Consider the following 17,302-nt stretch of genomic DNA (forward strand, 5'->3'; position numbering starts at 1 on the left):
GCCGCCAACGGCCAAATAGACTACGACGACGACCACCTGTCCCACGTGTTCTTCAAATGTCCAACAATTAAAAACGGACGTCATTAAAAATGGCCGCAGAGTATTTAAAATATTCCCGCAATAGAGTTAGATGAAATTTCCGCCAAAAGATATTTGAAAAAAAACGCCAAAATATTTTTAAAGTTTCAGCCAAAATAATTTGAAAATTCCTGTCAATATTTTTTGTAAATTCCGTCATCCTTAGCGCACGCGCATTTATCACAGGCGAGTATCACGTGATCGCTAAAGTACATCGGCCTAACAAGATCGCGAATAATTCGCCCGTTTCAACCTATAATTTTGGCTTTTACGGATGGATAATGTAAAGGTGGGATCTTTAAAATAGGCGCAGAGTACCCGCATTGTAACACAGTTTACTCGCGTGATTTTTGTTTTTCGGATGTTTGCTAAGTTTAAGCCTGAAACTCGATACAGATTTGATTTCTGTGGGTACATTGTCCGAATAAGTCAGTTGTCCGTGTGTTTTAGCGCAAAAAGCAGGTATATGAAACAATTGTCTACAAAATATTGATTAAATTTGCAAATGTATCCTTCGTTGTAATTTTCAAGTGATAGTTCGGTGTTTTACAAAAGTTCTGGACAATTTTCAAAGCGAGTACAATGTCCGAACAAAATATTTACGAGTACAGTGTCCGAACGATTTCATGTTTATAGCATTTCTCGTTAATAATTATATACCGTTCCCTTCTTTGTAGAGTATGCTGCACCACAAGTTTGTCCATACTTTAATCGCTTTTCTGACATGTGACGTGATACTCCCCTGTGTTTATGTAGCCCAACCGGCTCGATTCTACTGATGTAACACACCAAGGCAGATCAGACGTCGCTAAATTAGGCATTTTTCATGCATCAAAAATGCAAAAAGTATGGTCTGATCATATATTCAATGAATAGCAACAACAACATAATAAAAGCATTTCACAAATACATTTAAACACCCTTTCCAAGTTCCATCCATTTGAAGGCAGCCAGAGCCTACTCGCCGAAGACAAAAAATATTTCAAGTAGCAAAGAGCCTCAACATTGTTTAACACTGGTGGATTGAATTTCGTTTATGGACCAGAGCTAAGATACATGAATGGCTCCGCATGGTGGAAATTAACTGACGAGTCCGGATGGAAGGGCGTGGTGGGGGGGGGGGGGGTTGAGTAGGGGCCGAACAAATCAATCCATGTGTTCTTCTTACGATCATATCTAGGAACAAAAATAGAAATGAAGTTTACAGTTAGGAAGATACCAAGTGGGGTATCTTTCGAAACGAACACATCAGGCGCAAAGGACCCAAAACGACATTTGGTCCGCGGAAGGGTTGGGCTCGTGTCACGCCCGGGTGTCCCCTCCGGTCGAGATGTTTTTTTTCAATTGTAAGCATTGAAAGACTCGATTTCCAGTGAGTTCAGATTTTGTTTTTATGTTTTTTTCTCTAAACCTTTTTACGTTTCAAATAGTTGTTAGATCTAAAACTAATATCGTTTGGTAACATTTATTCACTGAGAAAAAAATGCTAATATGATAAAACAGTATTACACATGTTATGGACACGTTTGTAAGCACACATTTAATACTAGTATTTTCTATTTCTGTACCAAATACAAACAGTCACAAATAGTCACAAATTAATAAATCACACACATTAAATTCATTTTAATCAATTAGAGTAATCATGCCATGGTGACCTGTATATTCAATAACGTGTCAGACATGTATTAATCTATATGCGCGTAGCTTCATTTAAAATACAATTTAAAAAAAAAAATGGTATCAAATTTTGCGGCCCAATTGCCGTTACTAGCTAGAATATTTGGACCGCAGCCACGGCCCCTGTGGTACCAGCTCCTCCGCGCCTGAACAAACTGAGAAAATCTCGAACAAACATTACATGATTTTTCGAATAAGTGTAGAGCACTCGAACAATGGATTTTTGAAAGTAAAAAATGGGTAATTTATCTGCCTATAGTCGAGGCTGATATTTCTTAGCATTAAAGGGGCTGCAACCCTGCTATTATAATGAAGAGAACTGGTTATTAATTTGCATTATTTTAATAATCATACATAATTATATGCATGAATTTACATTACATGCACCCTGACGATGATTTACCAAGATATCGCTCCATTAAATAAAGTAACCCTTTGCCATGACACTGATATACATTGGAGGATTGTACATAGTTTCATTATACATTTATGCTTGGTTTCACCATAAGTAGGACACTGAAGTATTTTAGGCTTTAGATAATGTCAAAGATTCTAATGCTGGAATTTCTGATGTTTTGAAGCACAGAACCTATGGTTTTGGGTCACAAAGGGTAAATTTTGGTAATAAAAATAATAACTTGAAAAAAGATTTGCCGTCAAACCTACCCTTTTTTAAAGATGCACTCTTATACCCATGTAAGATTTACCATAACTAATACGATTGTTTAAAAATACCAAAAAGGATGAATAAATGTCAAAACAATGGTTCTTATGAAGGATACCGAGTTAAATTTGAAAGAAAGTTGCAGAAAACACGTTATTCCAACCTGATACGACTATTGTTAATCACAGGAAATCTTTTAGCATTCACCAATCATTTAATATTTTTGCGTTTTTAGCCATTAAATACACGATAACAATCGTGCTATCAGTAAGTTATACTTTCCATATATGTATTATTTAGTAAGTAGTTAAAGGTTTATCGCTTAAAATGTATGTTTCTTATACATGGGTATGAGTTGATTTTGAAGAAGAGTGTCACTTTAAGGCAGGTGACCGGAGACAGAGCTTGTTTGCCTACCTAAAACTTATACCTTTTAAGTTATTATTATGGTTTAAATATTTGCAATAAATACACATGTATCGACTTCGTATATAAACACAAATCAATCGAGGTACTCGATAAATATGGTATAAGCCAACCATCACAAATTTCGTAACCTTTTACAGTAATCAATCGGAACACCTCGGCCGTCGTTTTATGGCGGAGATGGTCAGGGTGTTCCGATTGTAAACTGGTGTAAAATGCGGCCCAAGTAAGGCCCTATGATATTTGTATACGGAAAACACGGCCCTTTCGGGGATCCTGTATAATGTTAATTATTTCTTAATTCATTGTTAAATTTCGTTCGAGCGTTCTGACCGTAAACTTATTTGGTAATAGTGTGAATAACTGTATAGGGTAAAACACCGACCTATTAAGTGATATACGACTCTATAGATATATTGAAACAAAATCTTTATTCATTGAAGTTCGGCTTATGAAAAAGAAAACAAAATGCATAAGAAATTCACTACCAATACAGCTATCAAAGTACAGTATTAAAATGCTTAAAAATATGCAAGTTTGAAAAATGACCGTAGATTTCACAGTCTTTGGCGACAAAGTTTTTCAAATGAATATCCCATGGTCCTATTTGTTTTATCTAAATTTATTTTCGAAATTAAGAAAAAAGTTAAGAAAATATATTATTCAAAATCGTAGAATGCTGGCGAAGTCAACCATATATAAGAATATTTATAAAGTTGTCATGGATCACGGCTCTGTTTATGCTAGCTATTCTTATGCCTTGGCCCAAAATGATAATGTTTCTATTTGTGTGAATCAATTCCTAATCACCCACTATATAGCAATCAATTTTATGATTGCCTTTGTGTCGTTCTATTTTCGGCATTAAATTTAATATCTTGTATTTCTTTCCCGCTTTGCACTTTTTTATGATATTGCTTATTATGATGTTAAACGTGTCGGAAAATAGCTCATTTGTTAATGCACGTGTATTACAAATAAACATTTCTTGCCTTGTTCTGGTGATACAAAGGAAAGTGCCGGTGCTTTAAAGAACCAAGCGGTTGCATGCTTCGCACACTGCTATCTCAACCTACTAAGTTCATTAACCACAACACATGTAGTGATAGCATCATGGCAGTTCAAAGTCATAATGCAGCTAATGATTACGGGCAGAACTTGATTAAATAAAAATAAACATAAGCGAAATCTAGCGAAATTCCATTGAACTTTTTAATTTACATACGTACAACGCCTTATCTGGTCAATTACCTAATTGATTTACTAAGAATAAGTGTCCGCCCAGTGTTATCTTGTATATTGACAGCATAGTCTGACCAAGCGCTTCAAAGACCACGACCCCAACCAGTGATACAGCTCTTCAACGACCAAGTTTGTCTTCACACGACCAGCCGCTGGAACGAACATGACTCAAACCCCGCGAGCATATGTTTCAACGACCATGACTCCAATCCCGCGACCTAGCGCTCCAACAACAACGTCACTTATCACACGACCAAACGTTTCCACGACCATGACTACATTTCCGGATCCTAGCGCTCCAACGACCACGTCTCTCATCACACGACCCGGCGTTTCAACGGCCATGACTCCAATCCCGCGATCTTATGTTTTAAAGACAATGTCTCTCTTCACACGACCCAGCATTTTAACGACCATGACTCCATTCCCACGTCCTAGCGCTCCAACATTCAAGACGGGGTAACCAATTGATCAACATTCAGGACAGGGTAACTCATTGATCAACATTCAGGACGGGGTAACCAATTGATCAACAGTCAAGACGGGGCAACCTATTGATCAACATTCAGGACGGGACAACCTATTGATCAACATCCAGAACGGAACAAACCATTGATCAACATTCAGGACGGGACACCCATTGATCACCATTCAGAACGGGACAAACCATTGATCAAGATTTAGGACAGGGTAACCCATTGATCAACATTCAGGACGGGGTAACCAATTGATCAACATTCAGGACAGGGTAACCCATTGATCAACATTCAGGACGGGGTAACCAATTGATCAACATTCAGGACAGGGTAACCCATTGATCAACATTCAGGACGGGGTAACCAATTGATCAAGATTCATGACAGGGTAACCAATTGATCAACATTCAGGATTGGGCAACCCATTGATCAACATTCAGGACGGGACACCCATTGATCAACATTCAGGACGTGGCACCGATTGATCAACATTCAGGACAGGGTAACCCATTGATCAACATTCAGGACGGGACAAACCATTGATCAACATTCAGGACAGGGTAACCCATTGATCAACATTCAGGACGGGGTAACCAATTGATCAACATTCAGGACAGGGTAACCCATTGATCAACATTCAGGACGGGGTAACCTATTGATCAAGATTCATGACAGGGTAACCAATTGATCAACATTCAGGATTGGGCAACCCATTGATCAACATTCAGGACGGGACACCCATTGATCAACATTCAGGACGTGGCACCGATTGATCAACATTCAGGACAGGGTAACCCATTGATCAACATTCAGGACGGGACAAACCATTGATCAACATTCAGGACGGGTAACCCATTGATCAACATTCAGGACGGGGCAACCCATGTATCAACATCCAGGACGGGACAAACCATTGATCAAGATTCAGGACAGGGTAACCCATTGATCAACATTCAGGACAGGGTAACCCATTGATCAACATTCAGGACAGGGCAACCCATTGATCAACATTCAGGACAGCGCATCCCATTCAGGAAATTCTAGGACAGGACAGCCCATTCAGCAACATTTAAACGGGGTAACCCATTCAGCACTTTTCAAGACGGGACTACCCGATCAGCAACATTTAGGACAGGACCACCAATTCAGCAACATGCATGATTGGAAAAACCATTCAGCGCCATTCAGGTCGGGACAGCCCTTGAGCAACATTCATGATGGAACAACCAATCAGCAACATACATGACTGGGCAAGCAGTTTAGCAAACTTCAAAACGGGACAACCAATTTAGCAACATCCAAGACTGGACAAACAATATAGCAATATTCAGGACAAAATAAATCATGTAGCAACATCCAGGAAAAGACAAACGATTCAGCAATTTTCAGGATGGGACAACCCCCTCAGGAGCATTCTGGACGGGGCAACCGATACAGCAACATCCATGACAGGACAAACAATTCAGCGACATTAAGAACGGGAAAATCCATTCAGCAACATTTAGGACGGAAAACAATTAAGCAACATTTAGAATGGGACAAACAATTCAGCAACATCCAGCATGGGAAAACACATTCAGCAGCATTCAGAACGGGACAATTCATTTAGCAATATTAAGGATGGGATAAACAATTCAGCAACATCTAGGACGGGAAAACCCATTCAGCAGCATTCAGGACGGGACAGCAACCGATACAGCAACATCCATGACAGGACAAACAATTCAGCGACATTAAGAACGGGAAAATCCATTCAGCAACATTTAGGACGGAAAACAATTAAGCAACATTTAGAATGGGACAAACAATTCAGCAACATCCAGCATGGGAAAACACATTCAGCAGCATTCAGAACGGGACAATTCATTCAGCAATATTAAGGATGGGATAAACAATTCAGCAACATCTAGGACGGGAAAACCCATTCAGCAGCATTCAGAACGGGACAATTCATTCAGATTAAGGATGGGATAAACAATTCAGCAACATCTAGGACGGGAAAACCCATTCAGCAGCATTCAGGACGGGACAGCAACCGATACAGCAACATCCATGACAGGACAAACAATTTAGCGACATTAAGAACGGGAAAATCCATTCAGCAACATTTAGGACGGAAAACAATTAAGCAACATTTAGAATGGGACAAACAATTCAGCAACATCCAGCATGGGAAAACACATTCAGCAGCATTCAGAACGGGACAATTCATTAAGCAATATTAAGGCTGGGATAAACAATTCAGCAACATCTAGGACGGGAAAACCCATTCAGCAGCATTCAGGACGGGACAGCCCATCAAGCAATATAAAGAATGGGATAAACAATTCAGCAACATCCAGGATGGGAAAACCCATTCAGCAGCATTTAGGATGGGACAACCCATTCAGCAATATTAAGGATGGGATAAGCAATTCACCAGCATTCAGTGCTGGAGAACCCTTTCAGCAATATTCAGGACGGAGCAACCTCCGTTTTATTCTATTTTGTTATGAAAATAATTAATTTATGCATTTTTTGTCCCTAGCGTGTCAATTTAACTTTAAAAATAAACTCTAAAGTTGTTTAATTTTTACCGCGTTATTATGAAATCGTATGACAACCTGTTTCCGGTCGGGTCGTTCTATTTACAGAACGAACGAGAAAAATACTGATATTTTTTTAAATGAAATTAATATATATACAATAAGCTACAGAAACATGCTCAGTAGCAAGATGTTTAAACATAAACCCGGTTTAGTGGCAATGGGCAACGCCAAAGACATAGAACACAAATTCACAAACAAGAAACATAGAATAGCACACAACTCTACAACAATATATATATATAAATAATTGGTATGTTTATCAAGAATTGTTAAGTACCGCCTTGGAACGGTCAGTAAAATGTAAATTTACTGGGGGGTTAAACCAGTTTATGTGCAAGTATGTGTTAAGTAGTATTTTAACAATTCTGGAAATAAATAATGTGTTATTGGCGATAAATAAAAGTAATGAATTGCGTTCATACAGCGATAATGACATCAATTAGAAGGTTAATTTCTTACATTAATTTCAGTTTGTTTTACGATTACATATACTCGTGACCCGAAGTTGCTTGTTTAGATTTAAAGTTGTTTATTCGAGTATCTTGTGTATGGATTGCACGCCCTAAGCTGCACCAACACAGTGTGTAACAAAGCGCAAGTTTTTCGATGCACCTGAACTATGTAGTATCCTATGCCGAAGTGGTATAAACACAGTCTAGACTGAACACGTATATAGATAATTAGAACAGACACACTAATAACTTTAAAAAAAGGAGAAGTCGCCATCACCTTATAAACATTGGTATGACGTTGAAAGTAAATTCATATTTAGTTTTCGTTTTAAAGTGTCTAGGAGTATGTATCATTGACGATATGTTGATAATTTTTGTCATATTGAGACTCGTGTTCCAGCGATCACGTGTTTCACAGACTGTTTCGATGCGGTAATCCAATCATTTATCGGTAAAGCTATTTTCAAAATTGATGAATGTGTGGTCTGTTTGTGGCCGTTGTATTTTTATTTAATGTGTTTATACGTTTGTGTCTCTAAATAAGGTGTTTTAATTTTCACTTACTGGGGTTGTCCCAGTAGTTTTTATAGAATTATTGAAGCTTTTTCTCCTTGTTTATTGGTTTGTTTGGCCAACATCCTTGTGGTTTTATACATGAGTTTGGTTGATACATTTTATTCTTGTGGGCTTGAAATAAAGTTTCATTTCATACGAATCATATATATGTATGTAGGTAGTAAGGGAAACTTCAACAAATTTGTTTATTTTATAGTTCAAATTTTGCGTTCCATAGAAATATGAGCAGCGCGAAAGGGCTGCAAATCAAGAAAGGTTGCCCCCATCCGTCTAAAACGTCAAATCTTACTCTAAATTATTTTTGCGTAAATCATTTTTTACCAAGATATCTGTTCCACAAAACTTGTTTTTTTTCTCTAAACATTATTTACCGATCAACGGGCTACGGTAAATTGGAATAATCTTGTATTGACACAAGACCACGAATAATTGCAGACACTAACTATAATTATCAAATGCCCACAGAGTTAACTCACCCTGCAATTCAAAATTTATTGTACTTCAGGTTGTCTGGAATCGTTTTCAATCGTCGAGCACTCTTGCATGTCGGCATCATTTAAAATATCCTTATAACGGCTTCTTACAACGTGGCATGAATATAATAAACCCCTGCTATTTTCTTTAGTGTCACATGACCTGAATACTTTAGTGAAATGTGACCTCAAATTATTCATTATTTTTTCCAATTTCCTGGAGAGGTCACGTCTTACAACGATCAACCATTTACTGACTATGATTTATACCATTTTAAGAATGCCAAAACATACAAGTACGTTAACCCGATCCAAGAATTTCTACCATCCAGGTGTTCATTCCCTTCATGCCCCTTGGTTTCTTTAAACATGTTGTGTTGAGATGGACTTGTTCGAAAAACGCCTTTTCCAAATAATGTCAAATAATTGAATTAACTCCGTTTGCCATGTTCACTGGAACACATATTTTTTTACAAGACTCTAGGATGTAGCTATGAATCCATATTCGGACTCCCAATGTCTCCTTTGTTAACAATATGTTATGGTTTATGTATTGGTTGCTGTCATGGGAGGTCGTACACATGCACGTTTCTTTGAATCTCTGTTAGGCGTTGAGTCTCTGAAAGACGTAGAGTCTCTGTAAAAAGTTGAGTTTCTGTTTTGCTTTGAGTTTTAATTGAGCCTCTGTAATGCCTTATGTTAGACGCTGAGTCTCTGTTAGGCGTTGAGTTTCTGATAGGCATTGATTCTATGTTTAGGGTTGAGTCTCTGTAATGTTTTGAGTTTCTGTTAGGCGTCGAGTCTCTGTTAAGCGTTGAGTCTCTTTTATGTGTTGAGTTTCTGATAGGCGTCGATCTCTGTTAGGCGTTGAGTCGCTGTTATGCATTGAGTCTCTGTTAGGCGTCAATTCCCAATTGAGTGTTGAGTCTCTGTTAAGCGTTGAGTCTCTTTTAAGCGTTGAGTCTTTGATAAGCGTGGGGTATTTGCTATGCGCTGAGTCTTTGTTATGCTTTTAGTCACTGCAATGCGTTGTTTTTTTGTTAGGCGTTGAGTCTCTGTTAAGCGTTGAGTTTTTTAGGCGTCGAGTCTCTGTTAAGCGTTGAATTTATGTTAAGTGTTGAGTATCTGTAGAGCGTTGAGTCTCTGTAGAGCGTTGAGTCTCTTTTATGCGTTGAGATTCTGCTAGGCGTTGAGTCACTGCTCAGCGCTGACTCCTTAGTCAATGTGAAGCGTTGAGCGATGAATCTCAGTTAATCGTTGAGACTCTTTATTATGCGATGAATCTCAAATAGGCGTTGTGTCTCTGATAGTCGTTATGTATGTTTTAAACATAGTCATTGTTAAATATTCGGTTGCCGTGATCGTCATGTGTAAATCAAAACAAACGCATTTTCATGAGACTTGAAAATCTACCATACGACCAGGTATCACTCCTTCATTGGTTGGCATTTTAAATCCTTAAACAGTGTTATTCATGAATTAGGATTTACATGAATACTCAATGATGTCTTTTGGGAATTTGGCCATATCTAACATCCGTTTCGACAATTCGCAAATGGTTTATACTTCAATCATTTTTATTACTAACGATTAATACGTATTTTCAAAATACACACGGTCTCGAACATCTCATTATTGTATTTTATAGTAGATGTGCCACAAACACTCAGGTCAATTTTAAAGGTAAACTGGTAAACTATCAGAAGATGGTTCTACCTTGTAACAGACATAAGTTTATTTTGACGTACCGTTTGGATCAAAGGACGCCTTCTACTAGTGGTACTGTATAAACCTCTCAATTTCAAGGTGTTTTTGATCAACAAAGAGGTGCGACACTATTGCTATATCTTAGCATTAAGGTTTTGATTAACTGCGAAGTCTTCACCTCGGTTAGTGCAAGTTGTTGTCTTTAAGACCTGCCATGTTGTACAGCGTCAGCAAATTATTTTTATTTGCAAATGCTTAGAAAATGATAACGAAACATTACGTCAATGAAGTTTTGCATTTATTGAAGTATAGGACATTTCGCTGACTACTCTTTGTAACCCCTTCGCATGTCACACGTGCACAACAGAGTTCTACAAAATAAATGCAGTTAATATTTTGATGAATTTGTCTGTAACAATATCGAAATTTGTTTTTCAAAAGCATTTCTTTCATATTCATTTCGGTCCAAGAAAATTGACGACGTCCTCGAACATATCACCTAGAATGTAATTAAATATATGTACGAAGTTTTAAATTCGCGTAAGAAAAAAGCACCAGAGACAGCAACATCTCAAGCCCTGTTTGAATGCGAGATTTGGGCAGAAATCATTAAGCCTGATACTTTGTCGCATTGTATTATTATTTCCAATAACTTATTCTGTTTAACTAAAAAGGGGCCTCACTGACAATGTACCGAACATTGTGGTAGATACGTGGTCTGGTGGTAACACACTTGACTTTCAATCCAGGGTTCGCAAGTTCGATTTTCCGCCGCAACACTAAAAGTAAAAATCGCCTTCCTATAGGGACGTTGAATGGGGATCCCGTATGACAATGTTCTACACTGGTGCACATTAAGGAACCAGGATAGCTCTTACCAGGTTTACAATCTGTCTATGCACTATGCTCCAAAACCTCAAATGACATCTTACTAGAGCATTCGCCGAATGGGCGAGGCCCGAGTGTGAGTATACTTATGCTTATACGTCACCTGTACCAAAAAAGTACATATTCATCAATCGTTAAGATTTGTCCAATTCAAAGATAGTTGCCATCTTCGATCTCCCGTTTAAAAGGATGAACAGCACCTGGGTAGAGTAACTTATTTTCGAACAACGCATATAAACAGGAACTATAACATATAACATAGTACATGTGTATAGAGTCCCTGATTTATAAGAATGATAAAAACAATTGAATATACTCTTTTTATTTCAAACTTACAGCAGAAACAAACAAAGAATTAGAGACAAAATCTACATAGACAACAACAGCAACTCGCAAAATAATTACGTATCTCTAGCAAAGAAACATTAACTTCTAACACGGCGTGCTTTATCGAAAAGCAACAAAAATACATTTTTCAAAAATGAAACCTTTAACCTATTACACTTATTCATTCTTTATTAATCTTGTCTTGGTTATTGAAAATGAAACGTTTTAACGGAGTTAAATTCTTAAAAATAATCATAATGTAAAGTGGTTGATTTCGCCAGTATCGTCTGTTCATCACCAGAACGCAATGTCAGCATTTGACTTTAATTTGAATATGACGTATTTTTGTTGTTATGTTTTCGTTGTTTGTAATTCAATTGAAGTGCTTTGAGCAACAAAATTGTGAAGAACAAAATGCAAACACGTCATTTTAAAATTGCTTAAAACCGAGCATTTTAAATGTCTTTGTGTTAAGTGATTCGTCGTTGATGTTCCATTAAAGTCTAGTCTTTTTGGTTTAGTGCCTACAACAAAACGAAAAGATAAAACTGCTAAATATCCACCACTATGAAACGAAAGCCTTCATCTACTTTTTATCCTTATGCAGTTAAGAAAAATTATCATATTAAGAAACAAAAATATTATTGCGAATTGAATACTATTAAATGGTGAAACTAAACAGAGCCAAACTATTGTGTATACATGTACACACATATATCAAATTATGTTTTCCTTTTTGTAGTCAAAGTCCGTTTAAATGGACAACGTTTTTGGTCAGATATAGACTTTACACTATCATACATTTCTCACTAAAGCTTTATGATTTCTAACATTGTTTTCAAACCTCTAAGACTTGCAACTATTACATAAAATTATTTAATTGACATGACGCTATAATCGATCGTCGGTTATCAAAAGCAACAACAACAAGAAAACAATATATTTACGGTTTTTCCACCTACACAAAATCCTCATTGGTTATTGCAATTGTTCTGACACTTATTATTTGTTTAACCTTACGTGTTTTTCATTTCGGTAGTTTCAAATACTGGCAAAACATGTGACATTTTGATAGAGCATTTGGTTAACATTGACCAAGACATAATGGCGGCATTGGTCAATACATATGACATTCATACACAGCCTAACCTTCATGGTGCAAATTATAGGTAGCTTAATCGATATAAAATGATTTAATTTCGTTCGGGTTCTTAAGACAATATTTAAACATCTATGAAGTCGTAACGGCGTCATGTCAATTGTTTAAGCTATGTACCTTTACAAACTAAAGCGCACACATATATAATTAGATTTATTATTCAACACGTAATATGCTTTGATTAAGGCAACATAGAACGCTTACGTCGGTATCATAATAAAACAATCACACATTCATGATTGACCGTACACCAGAACGCCTATAGAGAGTCATTCAGACGAATAAAAACACATCAGAGCAATTTTATTTTCATTGTTATCATATGTCCGGCTATTTTGTTGGCGTCTCGGTAATGGTTTGACCTCACGCAAGTCAAATGGCGACACGCCCAGTAGGTTCGGCGGACAAAAGTGAACAAACGAGACTGCTGAAATTGAATACCATGCCCTAGTTTCTAAAAATGTGAAACAAACTAAGCAATACTCTTTCGGCCACCTGTAAATTTATCAATACAATTTGAATACCGGATTTTAAGGCTTGAAAGATGTATTCGTCCTCTTAAATGTAATATTCGTCGAACCGGCCCGATATGTTTTCGTTTGTCCGTCATTGTTCAATCCGTAAATACATGCAAGCGTTTCGGCGTAAGGTCAATTGAAACAAAACGCAAAAAATCTATATTATAAAACTATATATATATATATATATATATATATATATATATATATATATATAGATATATATATATATATAGATATATATATGCATACCTTCCAAAACACTTCTAATATATTACAATTACATTGTATCACGGTCACATATTGAAATATCTGATTATATAAAAAAATGGACACATCATTTTTGTAATCAAGTTTGAAAAACATAAAGCATGTACTTAGTTTCCCAAATCAATGAAATTGAACAGTACAAACTAATTGAAACTTTTCTGACTACTTGATTGGAACATTAGTATTTTAGACTAATCTGATATAAGGCGGGAAATATTTCACGTCTAAGAAATGTTCTTGGAACCGGCCGCATTTGGGCGTATGGTTAATTGTAAACACAACGAGAAAATGTGCATACAATGTACAAACAGATGTATATATTGTATCGAAGTTGCATTAAACATCCGATAAAATAAATAAATGCATATAAAACATATCATTAAACTTTAAATTAATACATTGTGTCAAGGTTATGTATTCAAATATCTGACTACATAGATAAATCTTATATATATTCATGGAGAGTGTGCACATTGTTTACAGAGACAGTGCATATCCTTTTTTAAATACGGTTTTAACGTTAACCATAATTCATTGACATGTATTTTAACATGGAACACAGTTGAATAGTGACGTTTTATATAACAACTAACATGAGGGCGTTCAATACATTATATAACTGCCATAAGGATTTCCATATGGAAAAGAGTGGCCTTTTTTGCCATTTGACCTTAATTATGCATGTACTTGTATACGTCAATAATTATATTGTTTGATGAGCTTCGAATATGGCATGTTCGGATATTCAGGTCTAAATTAATCAGGGGTAAAACATAGATCAGTGTCGTGTTTGAACGTATATTTAGGATAAGCCAAACCGAGGATCATTTGTTTTGAATAAATATTTTGATAAGTAATTCCATACTTTTACGATTTCAATTCCAACCTTTGTAGATTTCATATCGAAAATCAATTACATAATATATAAAGTAGGATTCGATAATTGTTGTTGTGTTTTTTGTATATCAAGCTATGAAAATCTTGCAAATAATGGTTATATCAATAAAATGATCATTTGACGATTTTATCTAGTTTGTGATTCCACGATTTTATCTTCACGAGGTCAACTTTATTCATCTTCACGAGGTCATCTCCATTCAGTCACGATTTTAATCTCACGTATTGTTAATTTCTATCGAGAAACAGATTATCATCAGATTATATTCAAAGTTGCATTCACATGTTATTGTTACTGTGCATTTTCGCACATAAAACTATGAATATCTTGCAAATAATGGTGAAATCAACGTTATGATCCTTCAACTCTAAAGGTTTGACTTTTAATTTTTGCTTTGGGATTTCACAATTTCAACTTCACGATTTCATCTACATACATTCCTGATTAAATGTCATACATCGAGAATCATTCATATAATATACAAAATTACTTTCATTTATAATTGTTTGTGTGTGTTTTTTTTCGTAGATAAAACTATGAAAATCTTGCAAATAATGACTATGAACGCTATCAAACATATCGAGAAACATTCGCATCATATACAAAGTTCATATAGTAACTGATGTGCCTTTCTATCATTCTATGCAAATCTTACAAATAATGGCGACATCAGTGTAATGATCTTAAATTTATTTAAAGCTAGACCAATAACAATATCATAAAGCTTGTTTTGCTGTCATTAACTTGTGAATATGATATCAGTAAATTGAATACTTATATATGGTATTTTCATGAAAGTATAGTTTTGTAAAATGAATAACATTTCTGACATGCAACAAAAATACACTTGATTAATTTAATTCAAGCTGGGTTTTAAACTTAGTTTTTAGCTGTAAAGTATTCTCTATAAATATTTCAGCATTTAAAAGAGTAAAGTAAGTTTTCTAAGCTAATTTCCTAAATATCGTCTTTCCAATCACAGCAAGATTCATATCTTATTTATTCAGAGCAGCATTCCACAATCGAAAAAAAAAAATACTCGTCTTTTCGTTCCTGTTCCTGTTTCATCAGTTCTGTCAGTTTTTCTTTTCCAATTTTATGTTTCTCTTCGTGTTTTCTATTCTCTTCTTCCCTTTTTCCCATTACGATTTTAAGCTGCTCTTCGTGTTTTCTATTCTGCTCTTTCCGTTTTTCCTTTTCAGCTCTAAGCTGCTCTCTTTGATTTCTATTCTCCTCTTCAAAAACTTCCTTTTCTCTATTAAGTTTCAATTCGTATTTTTTTACTTGTTCTGTCCATGCTTCTTTTTCCATTCTAAGAGTCTCTTCGTTATTTCGTTTTGTTTCTTTACGTTTTTCCTTTTCGCTTCTAAGTATCTCTTCGTGTTTTCTTTTGTCTTCTTCCCATGTTTTCTTTACACGTCTAAGAATCTCTTCGTGTTTTCTATTCTTTTCTTCCCATGCTTCTTTTTCGCTTGAAAGCTTCTCTTGGTGTTTTCTTGTTTCTTCTTTCCGTTTTTCCTTTTCGCTTCTAAGCTTCTCTTCGTGTTTTCTCTTCTCTTTTTCAAATGTTTCCTTTTCGTTAGTTAGCTTCTCTTCGTGTTTTCTTTTCGCTTCTTCCAGTTTTTCCTCTTCACGTCTATGCCTCTCTTCGTGCTTTCTATTCTCTTCTTCCCATTTTTCCTTTTCGCTAATAAGCTTTTCTTCGTGTTTTCTATTGGCTTCTTCCCGTTTTTCCTTTTCACGTCTATGCCTCTCTTCAAACTTTATTTTCTCTTCTTCCAATTTTCCCTTCTCGATTGTAAGCTTTTCCTCAAGATCTTCACGTTTTTTATTTTCAAGTCTTTGAATTTCTTCGAGTTTTTTATTTGCCTCTTCCTTTTGTCGTCTGCTTTCCTCTTGAAATGCTGTAATTTGATCAAGTAGTTTAATTTGGTCTTCCTTATTTGTTTCAAGAGACGCAATCTTTTTTCTGTAGATCTTCTACCTTGTCCTCATGTTCTTTGTCTCGCCTTTTGCGTTCTACATTAAGATCCATTTGTTGCTCATCCAGTTCCTTCTTTTGTTTATCTAAAGCTTTCTGATTGTCTTCTGCCATTTCGATCTTTATTCGTTCCATTGATTCTGCAGTTTCTTCTTTCTCCCCTTAACATAGAAATAATTAACGTTGATCATGTGATGTTTATAACTGTTTTCAAATTGACTCTAACAAAAGAAAAACAAACTATGTGGTTATGACATAATAATATCTAGTTTGTCGGTCGGTGACGGGTGTCAAAGTGGTAATATTTCATTTCATTGTGATAAACATGACACGTTTCTCACAATTAACCAATAAACGAAACTCATTATGGCGAAATATGGCCTCGTTAATTATTGGCTAAGCTAATATATCAAACTTGTTTAAGGAATAGGCCACCGCATTTGAAGGCACACGAAAAAGCTTCTTTTCTTGAATCAACATGTAGGAAAGAATTAATGAAATAAGAAGCCTTGAATATTTGAATTAAATGAATCAACATTTTTATGCGACATTATAAAGCTTCCTGAAAGAGAACCAGTCACATCGCATTCATGTTTTCCTGATGATATCTTTTATTGAAACCCTCTTGGTCATTAACCGCTAAAATCTTTTGACTTAAGGGTATACTATCTAGTCCTAGTTACATTTTTCTCCGTGACTTACCACTCCCGAAACGGATTTATTACCACTGACCTATCAGAGCTTAACTGAATTTACTACTTAATGTTGCTTACCTGAGCAATATGTCCTGCGGCATGCTCTGAATAAATGTGTATTTTATAAATGTCGGTCGATTTTGGCTCTTGCGTTATCGAATAGAAGATTTTGTTGTCAAACATTAAAAAAACTTGCTCAAACAT

The 17,302-nt window shown here is 35.9% G+C and overlaps 1 protein-coding gene across 1 annotated transcript; it reads right to left on the reverse strand.

Annotated features, from left to right (window-relative positions):
- Positions 1 to 15,421: 15,421 nt before the first annotated feature.
- On the reverse strand, positions 15,422 to 16,554 carry LOC128202900 (golgin subfamily A member 6-like protein 24). Its single transcript, XM_052904071.1, is given in 2 exon segments — positions 15,422 to 16,375; positions 16,377 to 16,554. Coding segments are annotated over 2 exon segments (1,116 nt in total). The 5' UTR covers positions 16,539 to 16,554.
- Positions 16,555 to 17,302: the final 748 nt, after the last annotated feature.

The sequence above is a fragment of the Mya arenaria genome, chromosome 9, assembly GCF_026914265.1.
Source record: "Mya arenaria isolate MELC-2E11 chromosome 9, ASM2691426v1".
NCBI classification, from domain to species: domain Eukaryota; kingdom Metazoa; phylum Mollusca; class Bivalvia; order Myida; family Myidae; genus Mya; species Mya arenaria.